The sequence below is a fragment of the Taudactylus pleione genome, unplaced genomic scaffold (assembly GCF_031769625.1).
Source record: "Taudactylus pleione unplaced genomic scaffold, aTauple2 ptg000073l, whole genome shotgun sequence".
Classification (NCBI taxonomy): Eukaryota; Metazoa; Chordata; class Amphibia; order Anura; family Myobatrachidae; genus Taudactylus; species Taudactylus pleione.
This window is the reverse complement of record NW_028284475.1, coordinates 2,371,786-2,396,697: the sequence shown is the minus strand read 5'-3', so window position 1 is coordinate 2,396,697 and position 24,912 is coordinate 2,371,786. Positions and strand designations below refer to the sequence as shown.

At 47.4% G+C, this 24,912-nt stretch overlaps 2 protein-coding genes across 2 annotated transcripts; one reads left to right on the top strand and one right to left on the bottom strand.

The window, feature by feature from the left end:
- Window positions 1-3,091: 3,091 nt before the first annotated feature.
- EIF3F (eukaryotic translation initiation factor 3 subunit F) lies at window positions 3,092-15,774 on the bottom strand. The gene is made up of 8 exons (XM_088467576.1): window positions 15,583-15,774; window positions 9,650-9,720; window positions 8,893-8,972; window positions 8,539-8,676; window positions 7,732-7,823; window positions 4,612-4,748; window positions 3,623-3,736; window positions 3,092-3,414 (listed from the first exon to the last, which is right to left on the bottom strand). Exons 1-8 carry the CDS (start codon window positions 15,722-15,724, stop codon window positions 3,337-3,339), a joined length of 852 nt encoding a protein of 283 aa, XP_088323702.1. The 5' UTR covers window positions 15,725-15,774; the 3' UTR covers window positions 3,092-3,336.
- Window positions 15,775-15,961: 187 nt separating this feature from the next.
- On the top strand, window positions 15,962-23,962 carry CFAP126 (cilia and flagella associated protein 126). Its single transcript, XM_088467578.1, has 5 exons — window positions 15,962-16,158; window positions 18,381-18,443; window positions 18,775-18,855; window positions 20,186-20,362; window positions 22,687-23,962. Exons 1-5 carry the CDS (start codon window positions 16,132-16,134, stop codon window positions 22,855-22,857), a joined length of 519 nt encoding a protein of 172 aa, XP_088323704.1. The 5' UTR covers window positions 15,962-16,131; the 3' UTR covers window positions 22,858-23,962.
- The last annotated feature ends 950 nt before the right edge of the window (window positions 23,963-24,912 follow it).

Here is a 24,912-nt window from a genome sequence, read left to right as displayed (position 1 = left end):
GTGACCGGCTCATTATCGCTTCAGGGTCGTTGGTCCGCGGAAGAAGCACTTCTCCCCATCAACATCCTGGAACTGCGGGCTGTGTACAGGGCCCTGCAGTCGTCCGGCCCCGCTCTTCACGGAAGGGCAGTTCAGGTGCAGTCCGACAACGCCACCACGGTGGCGTACATCAACCACCAAGGGGGAACTCGCAGTCGGGCAGCAATGTCGGAGGTGTCTCGCATTCTTGCTTGGGCGGAGTGTCACGTTCCAGCGATCTCGGCAGTCTTCATTCCCGGAGTCCTCAATTGGGAGGCGGACTTCCTCAGCCGTCACGATGTGCATCCCGGGGAATGGTCGCTTCACCCAGAGGTGTTTCAGCTACTCGTGGACAGGTGGGGGCTGCCGGAGCTGGACTTGATGGCCTCCCGTCACAATCACAAGATGCCCGTTTACGGGTCAAGGACAAGAGACGCAGGCGCCTGTCTGGTAGACGCTCTGTCGGTGAAATGGACGTTTCACCTGGCGTATCTGTTTCCTCCGATATCCTTACTTCCTCGGGTTCTGCGGAAATTCAAGCAGGACGGCGGCACGCTCGTGCTGGTGGCTCCGGCGTGGCCCAGACGTCCTTGGTACTCCGATCTGAGGTGCCTCTCCATCGACGCTCCGTACCTTCTTCCTCAGCGTCGGGACCTGTTGTCTCAGGGGCCCTGCCTTTACCCGGATCTGGGTCGGCTGTCTTTGACGGCGTGGCTCTTGAGACAGCCGTCTTGAGGTCTAGGGGTTTCTCCAGTTCAGTGATTGGTACCATGCTTAGGGCACGCAAGCCTGCCTCCGCGCGGATTTACCACAGGGTGTGGCGCACTTATTTTCAATGGTGTGAATCCAGAAACTATGATCCGCAGGTGTTCCGGGTTTCCAGAATCTTGGAATTTCTTCAATCGGGTTTGGACCTCGGCTTACGCCTGGCCTCTCTGAAGGTTCATGTGTCTGCTTTGTCCGTGTGGTTTCAGCGACGGATTGCTACACTGCCAGATGTTTACACCTTTTTCCAAGGTGTTCTCAGGATCCAGCCTCCCTTCGTGCCTCCGGTGGCTCCGTGGGACTTGACGGTGGTACTGAGGGTCTTGCAGGGTCCTCCTTTTGAGCCGCTTGAGTCGGTGGAGCTCAAGTGGCTGACGTTTAAGACCATTTTTCTCCTGGCAATTGCTTCGGCCAGGAGGGTTTCAGAATTGGGGGCGCTTTCCTGTCGCCCTCCTTTTCTGATTTTTCACCAGGACAGGGCAGTGCTCCGCACGCGTCCTGAGTTTTTGCCCAAAGTGGTTTCAAAGTTCCACATTAATCAGGAACTTGTTGTGCCAGCTTTTCAGTCACCTGATCTTTCGGCTGGTGAGGCTTCCTTGGATGTGGTCCGGGCACTTAGAATCTATGTGGACCGGACTGCTTCGGTTAGGAAGTCGGATTCTTTGTTTGTCCTCTTTGGTTTTCACAAGAGGGGTTGGCCTGCCAACAAGCAAACGTTAGCCCGTTGGCTTCGTTCAGTTATTTGTGAGGCTTATGCGCAGGAGGGTTTACCTGTGCCAGCCTCTGTTAAGGCTCATTCCACTCGTTCTGTGGGTCCCTCTTGGGCTGCTAGACGTGGCGCCTCCGCTGTTCAGCTGTGTAAGGCGGCTGCTTGGTCTTCAATTCAGACGTTTTTGAGGTTTTATGCGTTTGACACCTTCGCCTCTCAGGATGCATCCTTTGGGCGCCGGGTACTCCTTTCAGCACAGGAGCGTCCCCGCCCTTAGTTGAACTGCTTTGGGACATCCCCAAGGTCAACCCTGTGGACCCCCTATGGACCCTGAAGTAGAAAACAAGAGATATGGTAAGAACTTACCTTTGTTATCTCTGTTTCTACGAAGTCCATAGGGTCCACAGGGCGCCCGCCCTGACGCACCTGGCTTCAAATGGGCTGTGTGGCTGGTCACCGGTTTTCCGTCTCCCATTTCTGTGAGTATGGTTTCTTGTGTGTTCCAGTCTTCCTTCTCTCTGTTTAGTCTCCTCCTCCGGCCTTAGCTGCTTACCAACTGAGGTGCCTGTGGCCGGGTATAGAGGAGGACGGACCCAAGTGCATCCTGGGAGCAGCAAAGCTTTAACTGCGTGGTGCCCGTGGATCCAGATCCAGCTATACCCCAAGGTCAACCCTGTGGACCCTATGGACTTCGTAGAAACAGAGATAACAAAGGTAAGTTCTTACCATATCTCGTTTTTAGTGCTAGATAAATAGACTCCACAGAGAAGAATCTCTAAAGCTGGCCACACACAGTGATATTTTACCCGACAGGCCAATTCCGATGCAATGGAACGACAGTTTGCGTAAAATATGGCAAAATCGTGAGTCCCCACTCACGATCACGATGCGCGTCTGCGCAGGTCGCACATCGCATCTTCAGACCTGCCGTGCTGTAGGGCAGGTCTGACAATCTCAAGTCAGGATGCACTGGAGTAGTTAGGAGGCACGATAGATCGCGTGTCACATTGGCAGCTTTTTCATACCAAATCGTGTGCAGGACTGCCTGGGAGCTCCCGGGGAGAGTTCAGGGGGAAATCGTGTACATCGGCTGATCGGGAACACATCGCTGTGTGTGTGGGCACCTTAAGACTTTGCTCAAGCAACTGACAGCATGGCCCAATCTCTGCCTCTTCTAGTTACAAAATTAGCTACGCAAGTCAGACAGCGCTCATTGTAGCGATAAGCGTTTACTGTCCCATCGTTTTAATTGGCAAAGTAAAAAAAAGAAAAAGCACTTGGGGATATACATTACAGTCACTTATTCTGCTTAGTATGAGTAATATGTTGCTCGCTACTGCGCTGAAATGCCAGACGGTCTGCACGCATGGAGTTGGGAAAATTATCTGCCGGAAAAACCACATTGCTTTAGTCAAAATTAGGAGGTACGGAGGTCTATGAACACCACTCAGCCAGCTGACTGCTTAAATGGAGAGAAGTTTGTCATTGGTATCAATATAATAAACAGAAAGCTGACGCACAGTCAGACAGCACTAAAAGAAAGAAAGAATGGCATCTCCTACACCTGCAAGCCGATAGCATTAACACAACACAGACATGTTCGGTGACACTCCAGATTTTATTTCTCAAAGGGAACTGCTACAGCGAAGTCCTTAAGATACAGAATCATCATATTTGCATCCAAAATCACAATCATACATGTTTAACATGGAATTGTAACTTTCTGCCGCCATAAAAGCCCGGTCACGCGGCAGCTGGTGGTCAACGTGCGATTTAAACAAACTCGTAATGTTCGGTCCATGGTGTCGCCAAGCTGCATGGCGGGGGAAACCAATGTGCGGCCATCACAGGTTGAGCAATTTCTCGTTGAGCGCTATCTGAGCCTGGGTCAGGTTGGCCAGGTAGGTGACCATCAGCAGATCCTGGAGAGGGGGAAGAGATCACAGATGGTGACTATTGATTAACTTATCACTGTATATCACGCACATGTGCTCAAGTTATTAAAAAGTGTTGGAGAGACCCAGATATTGTGTAGCCATGAGTAGCTTTCACACCACACACTCGCATCACGTTAGTAAATAATCCCCAAAAATGATAACAGCAAAGTCTAACCTGGGGAGAGATACTTACATTAATGTTACTATTCAGCATGGCCTCAAAGTCTTCTGGGTCTATCTTGGGAACTTTGTTTACTAGATCCATTAGGAAACGCCCCACGGTGTTGTCTGCAGAGACTTTGCCGGACTGGAAAGCAGAATAACCATGTGAAAATCGGTAAAGAAAATAGGTTACACTGAATTATTAACAGTTAACGGTAATGGCTACTGCAGGACCTGATATTAAAGTACGTGCAAATATGGTGGCGAGTGGCATTTATACTCAGTCTATATATCGGGCATAGGCTATAGGGGCTGATCCAGCACAGGACAGAAATGCAAAGCGTTGCAATTCCATCCTTGCAAAAATGCACATGCAGCAGGTGGTATCCGACACCCCCTCCAGCATTTGCGATCCCAGCGCTGCGACTGGATAACCATCCCGTCCATCGGTTGCAACGGTGGACAGCGCCAGCCAGCTGAGCGAGTCTCAGCTTACGTAGGCTGGCCGGCTTGTGAGGTCAGGAAACTGCGTCCAGTTATTAATTGGGATCTGGCTTTTTCCACCCCTCTGTGCATTATTAGGACTGTACTGTCAAAATCTCGCTTGTAACCGTGCTACTTTCCACAGAGCACAGAGATAAATCCACCAGGCGCGCAAACACCAGCTGCTCACTAGTGCACAGAACGTGTGTGCACTGCTATACTGCATAGGAGTACCATATCCGCCTGGCGTGGTCAGTAACTACTTAATGAGCTGAGGGCTTATGACTGGTCATGGGAAGACAATATATGTGTTAGAGAAGTGTCGCCGTAATGCGGAATAACTTCTAAAGCCTATCCCAGCAAACATTCTATATCTCCCGCCCCCACTAATCTGTTACAATAGTCTTTATTTAATAGAATCAAAAGACAAAATATCAAATGCCCGTTATAACATTAAAGTCCAAAAAACAAAATTGATGACTGTCCTAAACGATACGGGTAATGGAGGAACTGGTGGTTAGTGGGTGAAACACTCACCAGCACATCCTCAGAGTACTGCAGCACGGTGTTTAGGGAATCCAGCATCGAGTTGGCAGCAGACCCCACTTGCTGAAGGTCACTGGTCAAACCGATGGAGCGGTTGGGGTTGAAGCAGGTTTTCGTAATTAGGTCAACTGAAGAGGGAGGGAGGGAAGGGGAAAACAATGGGAGTTGGGGGTCGTCAGTAGTTTTTTTGCATAACGAGCAATAAAACCGTAATGCAAAATACATGTACAGTGACTCAGCAACCCTACAGTCTGTTGTGTATTAAGATATCAGTTTTCTGTTATAGTGGTTTGCAGTACATACAGCAGCCACTAGGTGGCAAACAGTGTTCAACCCTACTAAGGTATCTCGCCGTCTTCCATGTTCCCCGCTTCGCTGACCTGTTTCAGGATATTAATTATTATTATTATTATTTAATTTTGTTATAACAAGAATATTTGATCCATTGTTCAATTATCTGTTTACCTGTTGTCCTGTAAGATAATGTAAAAACTACTACATATTATTGCTATATTTGAAAGTAAGATTGGTGGGATCCTCTGAGTGTTATCTCTTATTACATTTTTGTCTCCCACTTTTTGAAATTTGCTATTTGCTGAATCTTTTATTGTTATGTAGTGTCTTTAAAATAAAAGATTTAAAAAAAATAAAAAAATAAACAGAATCCCAATACGAGTGCACAATGTCTCATTAGTTATAACTAAAACATAACTTTTATTACAAATTTTTAATAGCCACCAAAGTCGTATGTTAAAACAGCAAATTAAGAAAATAAAAAGGGATACAATACTCAATTGTTCTCAGCCACCAATGTCTATTTATCACACTGAATAGTGTTACATGTGAATGAATGGTGCATATATTCTTCACAATCCCATATTTTCCTACTCCACGTAACCATATATAAGGTAGGTATACTTTGGGTATAGGTTATAGAATCAGTAGTATATTATTATTTTGACATGTGTGTCCTATTTTCCATAGGTACCTTAATACATTGATGTATCAGATAATATAATAAAAAAAGTCTCCATATTATAGATCTTGCTATATTCTCTATTAATCCAACTAGCCAAGCTATACATGTGGAGTTACTGAGGCTGTTACCGTTCCATACCATTAATATATCACCATTGAATTATAAATAAGTCTATATTATCCCTGCATATCTATATGAATCACCTGACCATTAACATATAGGTCTGTAGATCTATAATCTCACTTATAATCTTCAATGGGCTCTGTATTACTAATCATACAGACCAGATCTATTGTATATTGCGGACATATGTACACCGCATACACTCAATGGCGGCACTCGGCAAATCTATTATAATACCACATATATATATGCGTCTCCTGAATAGCAAGCTATTCAGAACTTGAACTGATCAATGGTGCATGTAACTGCTGTATCCTCACCCTAATACATGGGTGCCTGTAACTGCTGTATCCTCCCTCTTTAATACATGGGTGCCTGTAACTGCTGTATCCTCCCCCTAATACATGGGTGCCTGTAACTGCTGTATCCTCCCTCTTTAATACATGGATGCCTGTAACTGCTGTATCCTCCCCCTAATACATGGGTGCCTGTAACTGCTGTATCCTCCCTCTTTAATACATGGGTGCCTGTAACTGCTGTATCCTCCCTCTTTAATACATGGGTGCCTGTAACTGCTGTATCCTCCCTCTTTAATACATGGGTGCCTGTAACTGCTGTATCCTCCCTCTTTAATACATGGGTGCCTGTAACTGCTGTATCCTCCCTCTTTAATACATGGATGCCTGTAACTGCTGTATCCTCCCCCTAATACATGGATGCCTGTAACTGCTGTATCCTCCCTCTTTAATACATGGGTGCCTGTAACTGCTGTATCCTCCCTCTTTAATACATTGGTGCTTGTAACTGCTGTATCCTCCCTCTTTAATACATTGGTGCCTGTAACTGCTATATCCTCCCTCTTTAATACATGGGTGCCTGTAACTGCTGTATCCTTCCTCTTTAATACATTGGTGCCTGTAACTGCTGTATCCTCCCTCTTTAATACATTGGTGCCTGTAACTGCTGTATCCTCCCTCTTTAATACATGGGTGCGGGGCTGTCAGCATGGTTAATGGCGGCAGGAGGCCTGTATGTTTTGCCTACACAAACTCTGTAGTGTCCTGCAACACACAACTCTGCCTGTGTCAGCCGCGGTATCCAATGGTAGGACGCTGTATTACTACTGTTCACCTAACATATTACACACACAATATTAGCACGGATATAGCAGACTGGCGCAGCTAAACATCTGATACGCGTTTCGCTAGCACTTTCTCAATAGGCAGGCGCACGTCCGGCGTATAGGACTACTGGGCAGTAGTCACTACTGGGGAGTACAGGGGCACTGTGGCAGTAATCACAATGGGGGAGTACAGGGGCACTGTGGCAGTAATTGCTATGGGGGAGTACAGGGGCACTGTGGCAATAATTGCTATGGGGGAGTACAGGGGCACTGTGGCAATAATTGCTATGGGGGAGTACAGGGGCACTGTGGCAATAATTGCTATGGGGGAGTACAGGGGCACTGTGGCAGTAATTGCTATGGGGGAGTACAGGGGCACTGTGGCAGTAATTGTTATGGGGGAGTACAGGGGCACTGTGGCAGTAATTGCTATGGGGGAGTACAGGGGCACTGTGGCAGTAATTGTTATGGGGAGTAACAGGGGCACTGTGGCAGTAATTGCTATGGAGGAGTATAGGGGCACTGTGGCAGTAATTGCTATGGGGGAGTATAGGAGCACTGGGCAGTAGTTGCTATGGGGAGTACAGGGGCACTGTAGCAATAATTGCTATGGGGAGTACAGGGGCACTGTGGCAGTAATTGCTATGGGGGAGTACAGGGGCACTGGGCAGTAATTGCTATGGGGGAGTACTTGCTATGGGGGAGTACAGGGGCACTGGGCAGTAATTGCTATGGGGGAGTACAGGGGCACTCGGCAGTAATTACTATGGGGGAGTACAGGGGCACTCGGCAGTAATTACTATGGGGGAGTATAGGGGCACTGTGGCAGTAATTGCTATGGGGGAGTATAGGGGTACTGTGGCAGTCCCTGCTGCCCCCCACTTACCTCCAATTCGCTCAGTGTCATAGTAAATGTACTGCACGGTGAGTGGGGTGAACATCACACCCATGGTTTTCCCAGGAATGCCCATTGGGGTGCTGCAAGACAAACATCCCCCAAATTGGTGAACAGACAGGTAGCCAAAACAATGCACAGTAATAGGCACCAACTTTACATTACAAACTCCAATGCAAGTAAGGGAGCAGACTAAGGTCTCGTAAGGAACAAACTCTCCAATAAACTGCACATCTGGATGCCAAGTGGTAAATCACTAGAGAGGTCAGTAATGTAATAATCTGCAGAATATATCACTGTACCTGTCAGGGTAGGGGGACAAAGCAATGTTCTGCAGATCACTAGAGAGGTCAGTAATGTAATCTGCAGAATATTTCACTATGTATCTGTCATGAGAGGAGAGCAATGTTCTGCAGATCACTAGAGAGGTCAATAATGTAATATTCTGCAAAATATGTCACTATGCACCTGTCAGGGGGTAAATGGACAGAGCAATGTTCTGCAGACCACTAGAGGTCAGTAATGTAATAATCTGCAGAATATGTCACTATGTACTAGGGATGTGCAGGCTCGGATAGGTTCGAGTTTGCACGCCGAGTTTCCAGGAATGATTATGTTTGTCCATGAAAGATGACGTTTTTCCTCTTTCTGAGTTCCGTTTTTTTGGAGGGAAAAATCCGAACTCGGCGTGCAAACTCGAACCTATCCGAGCCTGCACATCTCTACTATGCACCTGTCAGGGGGTAAATGGACAGAGCAATGTTATGCAGAAGACAACGCCCCAGGACTGGCGCTTACCTGATGTACGCTTTTATATTCATACGGTTCCCTTGCAGACTGGTGTCCACGGTCATGTGAATAGGATTGGTGGCTTCCCGGCTGTAATACTCATGTATCAGTACAGAGTGCTCTGTGATGTCATTTCCTGTGGCGTACCTGCAATAAGGAAGTAACCGGTCTCGTACAGGACACTGTATATAAAACGGAGCATAACGCACACCCGTGTTTCTCCAATATAAGGACAATTATGTGTGAAATACAAGTACAGTGACAATTGTGTCCATGTGAAAAGTATTGTGTCCGAGTAATGCAATCCTTATCAGTCGTGTATTATATATATATTATACTGCTGTGACGGAACGCCTATCTCACCAGCCCAAGATCTGCTCTGTTGATGTCACCTTCTTGTGCAGCTCGTACATGTTCTTGGCAAATTCCATGTCCACGGCCACCTGTGCATTCAAACATATATTTAAAAACATGCAGTGAATAAGGTGGGGGGGGGGGGGGGGTCAAGACTGAGAATTAGATACATTGTTGTATCTAACTCTCAAGGCCTGAGGGTTCCTGTGATGCTGGGATTACATATAACCAGGGACCCCTGGGAGGAGGCGGTTACCCCTTTTACACCAAAGTCCCGGATCATACCCAAGGCTTTGGAGCACATTTCCCCTTTTACACTGTAGCGCCGACCTGGGCAGCACCGTTCACACCGGAGCCGGGTCAGCACTGACCTGGCTCTCTGATGCAGGCGAGCAGCGCTTTTTGCCCTCCCTCCCCCTCCGCAACCCCCTTGCCTTACTCCGAAGCGGTCCGGAGGCACGGAGGGTGGGTGGGGCTCTCTGCTCCGTTCTGGCCCAGCAGTGGACACTTGGAGATGATGTAATCTCCAATCGCCACTGAAGCCAGCCAATCGGGCGGCATGCGGCAAGACACGGATCATCGTGGCCTGGGTCGCGCCGTTTACACAGGAATTACCCGTGCTCAACCCTGCACGTCAGCCGGGTCGGATCCCTGGGCCCGGGTTGATCCGTTTACAAGGACAAAAATCCCAGTTTGATGCGCGTTCATGTGCATTAGCTCTGGATGTTTAGGTGGGTGTACCAGGGGTATGTAGAAGAGTGATTACCTCGTCCTCAGACTCATTGTGGGGGACAGAGAAGCAGTTGGTCACGTCTACCGAGTGTTTGTCCACCGTCCCTGCAACAGAGGAGAAAACGAAGCGAGTCATAAATCCGCCTCAGTCACTCGCCATGTGCTGGATGGCTAAAGGGCAAATAAATAATCCGGTATTGTAACATTGTGACCCCCAAAGACAGGTGTGGGGGCATATCTATCAGCTCTCTGGTTTTGTATCATTATAAAATGCTACAGCCTCAACGCACAGGCTGTACCTCCAACCACCCATTGCTTGTACACCTCTATTAGCAGAACATAGCGCCCATTACCCGCTCCTGTCACCGTGCCACGCTCCAGGCTGTCTGCAGTGTATCAGCTAATGAGCCAACACCTGCATAGAAGGAAAAACCAAATGAGGTCTGACATCAGCCACTGATGCACGAGTCAACAACCACGATCCTTAAGGCACACTACCTGTCTAGGTTTTAAGGATAGCCATACTTGAGCACAGGTGACTTAATTAGTACCTCAGTTATTTTGATTTAACCATCTGTGCTCAAGCATGGGTATCACTAAAACCAGGACTGTTCGTGTGCCTTGAGGACAGAGGTTGAGAATCACTGCACTGTTGCAAGGGACGCAATGGAAAGAGCGTAAGATGAAACCTGTAGCTATTGGCATGGGCGCATAAAACAGGTTTAGGTCATAGGAGTTGAGTCCAGGGGCAGAAAGTCCGAGGAGGAGGTGCAGAGTTTAGCTGGTGCACAAGAGAAGTACCAAACTTCCAACATGACCCATTCCATCAGGTACACAATGCTCTGCTCCTGGACTTCCCACCTCATATATGATCGCAGACACCTGTGTAGCACTAGGTAACTGATGAGACAGGCGTCACCATAGGTGGCGGCAATCATACATGAGGTGGGAAGTCCAGGAGCAGAGCATTGTGTACCTGATGGGGGGAGGGGGTCATGCTGGAGGGGATGTAGGCAATGAGAACAGGACAGAGGAAGGCCCTGCTCCTGGAGCATACAGTGTAAATGGAAGGGGGGGGGGGGGGGCAACAAACAGAAGACATAAGGAGTGAGTCAGTGTATGGGGAGTGTAGGGCAGGAGCAGAGGTGAGAGAATTGGAGGGAGAGGTAGACTACGTAGTGGCTGGCTGCAAGATGGTCTGATGGAACAAGGGAGAACGTTGCAATGGTGGTGGGCAGCATGGGAGAAAACTTGGAATCTGGAGTGAGATGTGGTAACCAGAGGGGAGGTCAGGCAGCGGTCATTGGCCGACCAGAGAGGGCAGAAGGGTGTAAGATGATGAGGTTGGAGTGATCAGTAAGTTAATACATGTGACATTGTCCGCCAGGATGATTGGCTACATGCAGCTTATTACTACATAGTAACTACTTCAATCATTCCTGGTGAGATTAAAGACCTCAAGGCACAGAAGTGGACACGTTTTTCATTTTTTAGATCCACATCCTCCAGCGATTCTTTAATATTATCATCTCATTATTATTTTATTAGTATAATAATTCAATTGATTTAAATAAATATCTAGTTTCTTTATTTATTGGAATAGCCAATTGTATGTGAATTGTATGTGAATATTTTTGCTGTTTATCTATTGACCGGTCATATTGGATTAACTACAGTAAAAACTTTATATTATAAATATTGTTTTAGTGGTGATTTGCATATATCAATTCTCTTGGAAATATATTTTATTAGCGCAGATATTCTGTATATTTTTTACATTTCTTGGTGGGCTGTTTGGGGTCACACAGGAATGTTGAAGAAATATCAGGTGGATGTGAAAGAATGTGTGAGGATATGTGTGGACTGTGAAAGGGGATGTAATTAGATACGGAAACTATGAAGGTTATGTGGGCGGCTCTGGAATCTGATAAGCTTGCCTGAAGAGGTGAGTTTTCAGGGAACGCTTGAAGGATTGGAGACTAGAGGAAAGTCTTATTGTGCATGGTAAGGTATTCCATAGAGTGGGTGCAGCACGAAGAAAGTCCTGTAACCGTGAGTGGGAGCAAGTAATGCGTGGGGATGAGAGACGCAGACATATTTACAGATCTCACCAGAGAATTGTTTAATTGGATTTAAGTCTGGGCTCTGGCTGGGCCACTCAAGCACATTCACAGAGTTGTCCTGAAGCCACTCCTTTGATATCTTGGCTGCGTGCTTAGGGTCGTTTTCCTGCTGAAAGATGAACAGTCGTCCCAATCGGAGGTCAAGAGCGCTCTGGAGCAGGTTTTCATCCAGGATGTGTCTGAACATTGCTGCATTCATCTTTCAATCTATCCTGACTAGTCTCCCAGTTCCTGCCGCTGAAAAACATACCCACAGCAAGATGCTGCCACCACCATGCTTCACTGTAAGGATGGTATTGACCTGGTAATGAGCGGTGCCTGGTTTGCTCCAAACACCTTGCATTCACGCCAAAGAGTTCAATCTTTGTCTCATCAGACGAGAGTGTCCTTCAGGTGCATTTTGGCAAACTCCAGGTAGGCTGCCATGTGGCCACTCTAATATACAGGCCTGATTTGCTGCAGAGATGGTTGTCCTTCTGGAAGGTTCTCCTCTCTCCACAGAGGAAAGCTGTAGCTCTGACAGAGTGACCATCGGGTTCTTGGTCACCTCTCTGACTAGGGTCCTTCTCCCCCCTTTCGCTCAGATTAGACGGCCGGGCAACTCTAGGGAGAGTCCTGGTGGTTCCGAACTTCTTCCATTTACGGATTATGGAGGCCACTGTGCTCATTGGGACCTTCAAAGCAGCAGATATTTTTCTGTACCCTTCCCCAGATTTGGGCCTCGAGATAATCCTGTGTCGGAGGTCTACAGACAATTGCTTGGACTTCATGCTTGGTTTGTGCTCTGACATTCACTGTCAATTGTGGGACCTTATATAGACAGGTGTATGCCTTTGAAAATCATGTCCAATCAACTGAATTTACCACTGGTGGACTCCAACTAAGCTGTAGGAAAATCTCAAGGATGATCAGTGGAAACAGGATGCACCTGACCTAAATTTTGAGCTTCATGGCAAAGGCCGTGAATACTTATGTACATATGATTTCTAAAGCTACATACACACACAAACTATTCTGTTACCAACGATTTTACGTCAGATTGTCAGATTTTTTAAAGTGTAATGAACGATTTTTTTGAACTACAAACAATTTTTGTAACTTCCCTTAATGAAAATCGTTCAGTTGGTCAGTCAGAATGAACTACAAACCGGAACGCACATGAACGATAATCTTTCAACGTTATAACTCAGAAACTGAACTATTTTTTCAACGATTGAACGATAACGACGTCGTTATAGTTAAATCGTTCAAAAAATACTTACGTGTGTGTGCACAGTTTTTTTTTTTTGCAAATGTATTTTGCTTAAACCGTAAAAGACAATGACATTTACATAAAAAGCTTACTTCAATTAATAATAGAACACCACCAATGGTATATTGGCAACAATAATACTTTGTCTAGCCCTATTATTGGGGTAAAGGTTCTTGGCAGACCAATACGGTGGTTCCATATAAAATTACCGCCATATTGGTCTGCCAACAACCAATGTATATGTCATTGTCTTACATTTTAAGCAAAATAAATTTGCAAAAATGTACACTAAAAGCTGTTGTACTATTCTCTGGGTGCTTCTGGTGCAAGGGTCTCATTGGACCTGACTGTATAAATACCTACCATCTACCAATTGAAGATACCATACCCTCCATTCCACTACCCCAAAGGGAGAATTCCAAAGTGTGGGGATCCATTACATATAAAAGTACCACCAGTATTGGACGCTTTAAGGATTAAAATTCTCAATATTTTCATCTGTGGCGCCTCCTGGACTTTTTTTTGCATATATTGAATTTTTGGGATCCATTCTTCACAGGGGGATCTGTCTGGAGGTGCAGCCAAGTTGGTAACACTATATTGTTATAATTGTAAATCCCTATTCTAGCGCAGGGATAGAAAATATAATATATATATATCTCCCATTTGCTCTAGTTCTCTTCCTGTAAACAACAGCCGGGTGCCGCCTCATGACACCTCATTGTTTCCCCAAGTGGAATAAACACGTCTTTATTAAAGAGGTCACTCTCCACATTGTAAGTTGAAAAAAAACTTGAATCTTGTTTTTTTTTACATTTTCATGCTTTCATGACAGCATGAGTAGTATCTCCATGGTCATTATGCTAATGAGAAAAAGTACTGTACCTTCCTGGCAAAAGTCCAGTATTTCTTTGATGGTTGTCAAGACTTCATACTAGGACTCAGAGCCGTAACTAGACTTTTAGGTGCCATGTGCAAGAAAGAGCATTGGCCCCCCCCTCATTTTTCAAAGGGACATAATGCACCCAAAAAAAAGGCCATGGCCTCATGGGGAAGGGCCAGGGAAGAGATAGGGGAGGCCAGGAGATGTTGGGGATAAATAGGGACATAATATAGTGCACCTGATGGGGAAGGGCCAGGGAAGAGATAGGGGAGGCCAGGAGATGCTGGGGATAAATAGGGACATAATATAGTGCACCTGATGGGGAAGGGCCAGGGAGGAGATAGGGGAGGCCAGGAGATGCTGGGGATAAATAGGGACATAATATAGTGCACCTGATGGGGAAGGGCCAGGGAGGAGATAGGGGAGGCCAGGAGATGCTGGGGATAAATAGGGACATAATATAGTGCACCTGATGGGGAAGGGCCAGGGAAGAGATAGGGGAGGCCAGGAGATGCTGGGGATAAATAGAGACATAATATAGTGCACCTGATGGGGAAGGGCCAGGGAAGAGATAGGAGAGGCCAGGAGATGCCGGGGATAAATAGGGACATAATATAGTGCACCTGATGGGGAAGGGCCAGGGAGGAGACAGGGGAGGCCAGAAGATGCTGGGGATAAATAGGGACATAATATAGTGCACCTGATGGGGAAGGGCCAGGGAGGAGACAGGGGAGGCCAGGAGATGCTGGGGATAAATAGGGACATAATATAGTGCACCTGATGGGGAAGGGCCAGGGAAGAGATAGGGGAGGCCAGGAGATGCCGGGGATAAATAGGGACATAATATAGTGCACCTGATGGGGAAGGGCCAGGGAAGAGATAGGGGAGGCCAGGAGATGCCGGGGATAAATAGGGACATAATATAGTGCACCTGATGGGGAAGGGCCAGGGAGGAGATAGGGGAGGCCAGGAGATGCTGGGGATAAATAGGGACATAATATAGTGTACCTGATGGGGAAGGGCCAGGGAAGAGATAGGGGAGGCCAGGAGATGCTGGGGATGATATAAGAGGAAGCTACAAGCAAGAATGATAATAGAAATTTCACATGCCCAAACAGCGCCCCCTGACCTGTGGTACCCTGTGCGATGGCACCGGCCGCACTACCCTAGCTACGGCCCTGCTAGGTATATACGCTGGGTGGTGGTGAAGATTTAAAACAAAATTAAAGTCTTATCTCAACTTATAATGGAGGAGAGTGCCCTCCATAATAACCATATACATAGACTTACCATACTACCTTTCATCCAACATGACCCCTTCCATCAGGTACACAGTGCTCTGCTCCTGGGCTCCCCACCTCACGTATGATTGCAGCCACCTGTGTAGCACTATGACTGATGAGCCAGGGGTCACCACAGGTGGCTGCAATCATACATTAGGCGGGAAGTCCAGGAGCAGAGCACGGTGTATGTACCCAGGGGAAGGGATAATGTTGGGGGTCTGCATAGTATCACTCCCAACCGGGACACTGATGAATTACACAGGGTTTGTGGCTGAGTGACTTATACCTGTGTAATGCGTGAGTGCCCGGTGTAATAGGGATGATACGGTAAATATATATATATATATACACGCACACAATACAGCAGAGTCAGCACACTGGGGCTCCGCACACATACACAGTACAGGACACCAGGCGGCTCCTCACCCAGCAGGGTCCCTATCACCCGGGCGGCGCCCTCGTTCCTCCGCTCATAGCTGTCCACGATAGAGGCCAGGACCACGGGGTGCACCTTCACCACAGGCCCGTGCAGAGTGGCCGCAGGACCAGAGACCGCCGGAGCTGCCATCTTGCGGAGGGTGAGAGAGGGCGGAAGGGGCGGGACGTACAGACGTCTCTGCGGCTTCCGCCCTGCCGAGTAACATGACGCACTGTGATTGGCCTGGGGGGAAAGGAGGCGGAGTTATAGGCGGGAGACGCCGTATCCAGTCTCTGCTAGTAACTCCGGATTCTGCAGTTGTCACCTGAAGCTAGTGGCTGCTGGAACTTGTAGTTCCACACCCGGGGAGCTGCAAGAGGACGCTCGTCTCTGTGATGGGCACCACGTGGTACCGGGCGGCGCCATGTTATCCGCCGTCACGTGTAGTCTCGTGGCCAATCAGTGGCTGATCTCGGGTTAAGCCGGTGGCTCCTCCAATTTTGGTGACAGTTGCTAAGAGACGGTAGTGTAGACAAAGGAGAGGAGGGAGCAGCAACATGGCCGCTCACTATAGTGCCAACCAGGTACAGGGGCAGAAGGCAGCCTGGGAGGGAGTATAGGGGCACTGGTCAGTAATCACTATGGGATAGTATAGGGGCACTGGTCAGTAATCACTATGGGATAGTATAGGGGCACTGGTCAGTAATCACTATGGGATAGTATAGGGGCACTGGTCAGTAATTACTATGGGATAGTATAGTGGCACCGGTCAGTAATTACTATGGGTTAGTATAGGGGCACTGGTCAGTAATCACTATGGGATAGTATAGGGGCACTGGTCAGTAATCACTATGGGATAGTATAGGGGCACTGGTCAGTAATTACTATGGGATAGTATAGTGGCACTGGTCAGTAATCAGTATGGGTTAGTATAGGGGCACTGGTCATTAATCACTATGGGTTATTATAGGGGCACTGATCAGTAATCAGTATGGGATAGTATAGGGGCACTGGTCAGTAATCAGTATGGGATAGTATAGGGGCACTGGTCATTAATCACTATGGGATAGTATAGGGGCACTGGTCAGTAATCAGTATGGGATAGTATAGGAGCACTGATCAGTAATCACTATGGGGGAGTACAGGGGCACTGATCAGTAATCACTATGGGGGAGTACAGGGGCACTGGGCAGTTATCACTATGGGGGAGTGTAGGAGCACTGATCAGTAATCGCTATGGGGGAGTAAAGGGGCACTGATCAGTAATCACTATGGGGGAGTATAGGAGCACTGGGCAGTAATCACTATGGGGGAGTATAGGAGCACTGGGCAGTAATCACTATGGGGGAGTATAGGAGCACTGGGCAGTAATCACTATGGGGGAGTATAGGAGCACTGGGCAGTAATCACTATGGGGGAGTATAGGAGCACTGGGCAGTTATCAGTATAGGGGCACTGATCAGTTATCACTATGGGGGAGTATAGGAGCACTGGGCAGTTATCAGTATGGGGGAGTATAAGTGCACTGGTCAGTAATCACTATGGGGGAGGATAGGGGCACTGATCAATAATCACTATGGGGGAGTACAGGGGCACTGATCAGTAATCACTATAGGGGAGCACAGGGGCACTGATCAGTAATCGCTATGGGGGAGTAAAGGGGTACTGATCAGTAATCACTATGGGGGAGTATAGGAGCACTGGGCAGTAATCACTATGGGAGAGTATAGGGGCACTGATCAGTAATCACTATGGGGGAGTATAGGAGCACTGGGCAGTAATCGCTATGGGGGAGTAAAGAGGTACTGATCATTTATCACTATTGGGGAGTATAGGAGCACTGGGCAGTTATCAGTATAGGGACACTGATCAGTTATCACTATGGGGAGTATAGGAGCACTGGGCAGTAATCAGTATGGGGGAGTATAGGGGCACTGATCAGTAATCACTATGGGGGAGTATAGGAGCACTGGGCAGTAATCGCTATGGGGGAGTAAAGAGGTACTGATCATTTATCACTATTGGGGAGTATAGGGACACTAGGCAGTTATCACTATTGGGGAGTATAGGGACAATTGGCAGTTATCACTATGGAGGATTACAGGGGCACTCGGGCAGTAATGATTATTGGGGCACTGGTCAGTGAGGGAGGGCACGTGCCCTCCCTCGCTCTGCCTCTGTAAGCATAAGGAGCCGTAATCTAAAAAGCCACCCAAATCTGCATATGGATACACAAGAATTGTTGGCGCACATGCTGTATAAAAAGTGCAATTAGTCCCCCCAAAAATTATTCCTACACCCCACTGTATCTCAGGGCCTGAGTCAGTACTGGGCACTATTCACGTCGCTGCTGCATCTTTGGACGAAGCAGCGTTGAGAAAAAGCTAATGCCGCAGGAGGCGTCTGAAGGCAGAAGACCGCTGGCATTGCAGATCTGAGTGCTGTGTCTGAACACGCAGCATCTGATCTATTGGGCAGCCATCGGCCATCTGAGTAATTCTATGCTTACTCAGAATGGCCGCAGAAACTCCTCTGTCGGGGTTAGGAAATCTGCATTGGAAGACGCATATCCTGGCCTCGGTACGCCTACAAACTCCCCCCACTTTGTAAAAAGATCCTTGTCGCCGTCCTAAAATGGCTGAGGGCGCACCGCGAGCCATCTCGCAGTACAGGAACTGCACATGCCTAGAAGCGATTCTGCGCATGCACAGAGGAACCTTCGGAGCTGTACATAAACCATCAGGCTCTCAGTCCTTAGTGCATACGGTGACATCATTACTCATCACAGTATCTTTCTCATTCACAGTATCAGAGTTCTTTCAACTCCAATACGCTGCAGAACTGGAACATCCCCAAACCCTACAAAGAGGTAACGAGACTCCGATATCCTGTATATTAAAGGACTGTCCACTGTCCAGTATCCGCCCAAATTACAGGACATGTCCCCAAGTAACGGACAGAAGGGGTCACTGTGGCTGTATTATACCATATAAACAGCAGGGGGCGCTGAACATCATATGCGTGTTATAATGAATGTCGTAAAAACAAAATCATTTACATACATTGACTTCAATATTTCTTTATGAATAATTAGCTTATCGGGAATAGAGGGGTAGAGTGGGGTAAACTGGGACAGAAGAGGCTTCTTTGTTGTTTAGGGGTCCTGAGTGCGTCTCATATTCATTGTGTGTGTATTTCAGTGGCCCTCCACCCACGAAGGCTTCACGCAGTTTATCGCTAACGAGAGAGGGCATCTGCTTCCGTCTGTACCGAGGTCAAAGGTGAGATGGTTTTCTCTATTTCTAGATATAATTTTTTTATTTTTTTTAAACCATCACTATATTTGGCATAACCAATGATGATAAAAGAATAGGAAGACAGGGTTACATTACAGGCTGACCCTTGTGGTTACATCACCATGGTCTCAGCGGTTACAGGTGCAAATATATAGTGGTAGGCCTGTGTGTGGCCACACCATTCATTGCAACTCTCTAGAATGCTCCTCAAACCAATTCTGAACAACTTGGGACTGATGGCACCTTGCATTATCCGGCTGGAATATTCCATCGTTGTGAGGGTACATGAAGTCCCTGAAGGGCTGTTAATGGTCATCAAGCAATGCAACGTAGCGGTTACCAGTCACTGACGTGTTCAGGCGGACCAGTGGGCCCAACCCATGCCACATGAACACACCCCACACCATTATGGAACCACCACCAGCCTGCACAGTGCCTTGTTGACCACTGCGGTCTTATGGGGTCTGTGCCACACCCGAACCCTACTCATCGGAGCATGCCACATGTTGCCAGTCCTGCAGGGTCCAATTAGCGTCATCACAAGCCCAGGTGAGGCGCTGTGACCGGTGTTGTAGTGGTAACGGGCACTCCGGTGGGTCTTCTGCGCCCATATTCCACGGAAGCTAAGGAACTCTGCACTGACCTGCTGTATATGCGTCTGGTACCTTCTGCAGTCATTGCGGATGTGATTTGTGCCGGTGTCAGTTGTCTGCTACCACGTATAATTCTGGCCAGACGCCACTGGTCACGATCATTACGCACACGTGGTCGGCCACTGCGCTGTCCGCGGTGGGTGGTAATGCCTTCCATGAGATATTCCCGGTACACACGTGACACAGTAGATCGAGGAATGTTGAATGTCCGCACAACGCAAATGGAATGTCCCATCCGTCGGGCACTCACTATCATATTCCATTCAAACTATTAGATTTGATGTCGCCTTGCTATGAGCAGCCTAGCCGGTGTTCAAACTGACTCACGGATGTCAGATTACAACTGGTGCAGGTCTGGGGATTTCTAAGATGTCACAGTACGGTGACGACACCTACCATTACCTTTACATACTGCTATCCGATGACTTCTGGCACTTCAGTGTATGTATATCATATTTATAGACTGGTTGTAACCTGGACCTCTTTATTACGCTGGAAGTACCACTCTACAACCTGCAGGTGGCACTGTTGCAGTCAAGAAAGCGATTTCATTTATTAAGTTTGTAGGCGCGTTATAGGCAATAAAGTAGACGTTGTGCAGGACCATTTGCAAACTATATTCATCTTTACTTTCACATGAACATCTGTTTTACTATTTCTAGGCCAGTCCGTGGGGAACATTCATCGGAACCTGGGATATGCCCACGAAAATCCCCCCTGCTAAACTAAGCTTATCGGCCCGCTCGGCAGATGCGTCCAAGCGCCTCATAGACTGGATCCAGGACAGTGGGCCCCTCATCAGCGCCTGCAATGGGCTGCGCCCGGATATCACCGGCACGGTGCGTCCCGCTCGATTCTCTAAGTGGAAATAACTCTGTCTTATATTCTGCTAGAAATATACTGCTGCAAACAGGTCATTGTATTCAGAAATGCAGCCAGTAACTTCTAATATAAATCAGATGGGACAGAGACATATAAGGCAGTGCTGCGATATGTCACATGCACCCCTGTAACGTTATTGGTTATATCATCAGTCCGGATCACAGTAACGTTATTCACCATGATCCCTACGCTACACATCCCAGCTCTCTCCAAATCCCGTTACAGGTATCAGAGAAACATACCCAGTATATGCCCATATCTCACACTGTACAAACTGTAATTCATGCCCACATTATATCCCGCATTGACTAGTAATCTCCCAGCTCACCTCCTCTACTCTGCGTCCGATCTGCGCCTCTCATCCGCACGCATTACCCGCTCCCATTCCCGGTTACAGGGCTTCTGTCAGGCAGCGGTAACTCTGTGGAATGACCTCCCACGTAATCATATAAAATATGTGAATTGGCATTTATAGATGGGAACCAGCCCTGCGATCGTTTATGTTGGTTTTGTGCCATTTTGAATCGTGTGGTCATTCTCTATACTTATCCAAAAGTTCACACATTTATTTCAATAATTAAAAAACAGCCTAAATGTCCCCACGTGCCCCTCTTATAGGAAATTACATCAACCTCCATAGCATCATTAGAGGGTAACCACCCAGGCTAAAGCTGTCTACAGTTCAGTTCTGGCTCCCCCCTGAGACACAGGTCATTTATAACTTATTGTTTAGTTTATGAATCCTAGTTTATTTATATACTCGGACAACCATCGAGGCAGGTAATACAGAAATATAATATTGTATTTACTAAGCGGCCATTCTGCCAAGACTACTTCACCTTTATGCCGTCTGTGAGGCACGAGCTATAGGTGGCTCCTAAGGCTTGTGCATGTCCAAATCAAGACAATGAGCACATTTATTGGTGATCTGCGTATATAAAATGTATTCAGCTTACAAGGACTCCTACATATTAGGCGTTTGTTTTGCAAATCCTGCCTCGGTCACAGGCATTGCTGGGATGTTGTGGTGGGTAATGGCCGGGATGTACTAAGGACCATTCCGCCAGTCATCGCAACCTTGCTAATCGCATATGTACTAACATATGCGATTAGTATCGCAAAGGACAGCTCTTGCGATAAGAGTTGCCCTTTGCGAAGCAGCAGACACCGGGTGACGGGGTCTCCGTGGGACCACGCCTGCTCCGAGCCCCGGGAGCTTCCTGCTGGTCACCTGTGCAGGAAGCCCCGGGCTCCTCCTCCCTGTACCCGGAAGAAGATTAGGAGGAGGAGGAGGACCCAGCAGGAGCGCGGGCCGGCAACCATGGAGAGCAGGTCAGTGGGGTCCAGTGCTGGGCAGCGAAGTGTCGGGTGTGGTAAGAAGCCCATAGGCTTCTGTAGGGTAACGCCAGGTTTTTCTGGCGTTTCCCTCTGCACCGATAAAAGGGCGGCCGGGGCTTAGTACATATGGAAATGCGGTAAAACCCCCAAAAACTGAATTTTTACCGCATTTTTCCTTTAGTACATCCCGGCCATTGGGAGGTGTCACAGAAGTGTCACTCTGCTCCTTTGTTCATTCTATGCCCACAACCTAAGACAGGATGTAGTTTAAATCACACCTGTCAGAATCCTGGTGCCGGCTTCCCGATGGTGAGTATTGGGGTTAGGGGAGCTTTAGGGTTAGGTACTAGGGGGAGGGTTAGGCTGTGGAGAGCTCGGGCAAGGATACCTACCAACAGCTGTCTGTATACTAACCCTGCCCAGATGCCGGCATCAGGATTCTGACCACTGGCATCCCGTACCCAACCCCCTAAGACATGAGCCTTGTTCCCCAGTATGCGTCATACATTTTGCTGCATTGATTCCATTTACCTGATCAGACCCATGTCTATCTAATGCTTCCAAACACTACGCTGTAGTCTGGGTTACATTCCCGTTACACCAGGTCTCTACAGGAATTCCAGATCATCCTAAGAGACAGAAAATATACCAAGCATATTGTATTAGATTGTCGGCTTATAAGCTTTCATTTAAACAATTGTTTTCTTTTCATTACTAGGGGGGGTATTTATCACAGCTGGGAGAGAGAAAATTGTAAAAAAAAAAAATTACCAACCAATCAGCTGCTATCATTTTTTAAACGCAGCCTTCAAAATGTAAATCGGAAGCTGACTTGTTGGCACTTTATCTCTCAGCTTTGATAAATATCCCCCTCAGTCTCTTTAACTCTTCCCCACCTGAATAATACAGATGTATATCTTTCGTTGCCTCTCTCATTTTTTAGGTTTCTGATCAGAAACAGGAACCCCAGGAAAAGAGCCCACGCAGTGCAGTCATCCCGGCACTAGAGGCCGCTGTGAAGACCCCACCTCGATCTTCAGCTACTAGCCCGTCTGGCTCTCATAAAGCCAACAGGAGCAGCCCCGAAGGCCAACGTGAAGAGGAGGAGCGCTAGGACATGGAGCAGAAGGATCCGTAGTGGTGGCATCACACATTGTAGGACTGGCCTTGAATTGAGTCACTGATCACTGCTTCTGAACAAATAAAGAGGCGTTTGTGCATGTGGTCTATATATACACATTAGCCTGCTCTGAGACCCCCCCTCCTCTGTGCTGCAGAAATCAGGGTACCACATTTGGGGTAGGCCACCTTTGTCTGTACAATTCTCCTCCGCACCTCTACTCCTCATCACATCACTTTGGGCCTTAGACACTATGGTAAAAGTGAGATCACAGTGCTGCAACAGGAAAACATGGCCTGCCAAGCATATGTCTCTGCTAGCCACCTACTCCAAAACACATGCTCTTTCCCAGGGGACCAATTTCTTCCAGTACACCTGCAGAGCAATGGCTTTCTTTTATTAATTGGAATGTACCAGGAAAAGGGGAACAGGCAGGCGGCTGTCTGGTCAACTAGTCCATGTTCAGAAGGTCGACAGGTTCTGATTGTACAGAGTCAGAATGCTGACAACCAATATATACACATGGTTAGAATGTCAACTGAACAAGATGACATCAGAATGTGAACGTTTCTGGTTGATTTTTAGTTAAGTTAAAATAAGCACAAAAAAAAACCATGTCGACATTCTGGTGTCAACATTCTGAGGGTGTAGACATTTTAACCATGTCAATGTAACTGTATGTCAACATTTTGGTCATCAAACTAATATCCATGTCAACATCCTGACTGTCGACTACTCATACTACACCTATCAAGTGAAGGTTAGAATCTAGGATTGTAAAATATAATTTCTGGCTAGCGCAGATACCTATTAGATGGCTAGCAATGGCTTTTACTGACCTTTACCCTCCAGTATCATGATTAATGCCAGGAACACAGCCTGGCAGGAGATACATAGGGAGCTCTGGCACTTGTGTGGTCAGGGGATGACACGGAATGGAGCAGGCTGGTATACAGCATAGGCCATGTGCCAGATATACCAGCAGCACTGGGAAGCAGGGGCAGGAGGGGGCACCTGGATATGTACATGGGATATTAGCATCAGACTGTTACAGTGCAGGAACGGTTCCCTTCAGTTTCATAATAAAAGGTCCTTACATTATATACACAGTACAGAGGCAAGTGGAAGTATTGCCCATACCAATACATTGGATTCTAGCTATGACTTTACAGACTAGCTGCTGCTGCCCCCTGAACGCATAACGTCTTAAGGCTGTGCCCTAGGGCAGTGTTGGCTAACCTTGACACTCCAGCTGTTATGGAACTACATAACCCAGCATGCACTGCTACAGTTTTGCTATTAGGGCATGCTAAAACTGTGGCAGGGCATGCTGGGATATATAGTTCCACAACAGCTGGAGTGTCAAGGTTAGCCAACACTGCCCTAGGGGAGTGGGTGAAAGAGCCATGACCGGAGCAACACACACACACACACACACACTGGAGTGTCCTAAGGACGCTCCGAGCAGCTGTACAGGCTGAAGGGTGCGTAACCAGAGTATAAAAGATGCACCGGCTGGCACTGCAGCACCGATATTTGCTGCAGGGTGCCCAGATGCAGAGGCTGCAATGGTGCCATCCCCAGGGCGCTCCGCCCTCCTTACAGCCCTGCACTAGATAAATGATGGCTGTAATCTGATTGGTTGGGGGGATGTCACATATGCATTTCTCTCTCGCCTATGGCTGATGGCTTTTGCACTTTACATTATATTACCCTGTTCCTTTATGCCAATGGCAGAAGAGTCGGTAGCATTAGTAAAGCAGAGAATAATAAGATATATAATTTTATTCAAAGATAAATTAAAATGACAATTGTTAGTTTTGAAACACACTAACATCTTGTTCATTTGGAAACCATAAAGACACTTATTATTCTTATTTTATCTGGTGCCACAAAGTGTCCACAGGGGTAATCTCATCACAGCTGTATACACCTGGCTTAGCCCGTCCTGGCCTGGGATGGAGAGGCTCAGCCAGTGCTACAGGGAGGCCCCGTGCTCTGCACAGAGATGAAGGAGAATCTGGTGTAGCGGGCACACTCGCTGTCCTG

What these genes read in the sequence shown, in the direction of transcription:
- EIF3F (XM_088467576.1), bottom strand. Translation starts at nt 15,724, where the DNA reads ATGGCAGCTCCGGCGGTCTCTGGTCCTGCGGCCACTCTGCACGGGCCT. An exon ending in GGTGATAGGGACCCTGCTGG is followed by an intron (nt 9,721 to 15,582) that starts GTGAGGAGCCGC and finishes CCTCTGTTGCAG; the next exon opens with GGACGGTGGACAAACACTCG. An exon ending in AGTACTCTGAGGATGTGCTG is followed by an intron (nt 3,737 to 4,611) that starts GTGAGTGTTTCA and finishes TCTGCTTTCCAG; the next exon opens with TCCGGCAAAGTCTCTGCAGA.
- CFAP126 (XM_088467578.1), top strand. Translation starts at nt 16,132, where the DNA reads ATGGCCGCTCACTATAGTGCCAACCAG. An exon ending in CGTCTGTACCGAGGTCAAAG is followed by an intron (nt 18,856 to 20,185) that starts GTGAGATGGTTT and finishes TACTATTTCTAG; the next exon opens with GCCAGTCCGTGGGGAACATT. An exon ending in GCCCGGATATCACCGGCACG is followed by an intron (nt 20,363 to 22,686) that starts GTGCGTCCCGCT and finishes CTCATTTTTTAG; the next exon opens with GTTTCTGATCAGAAACAGGA.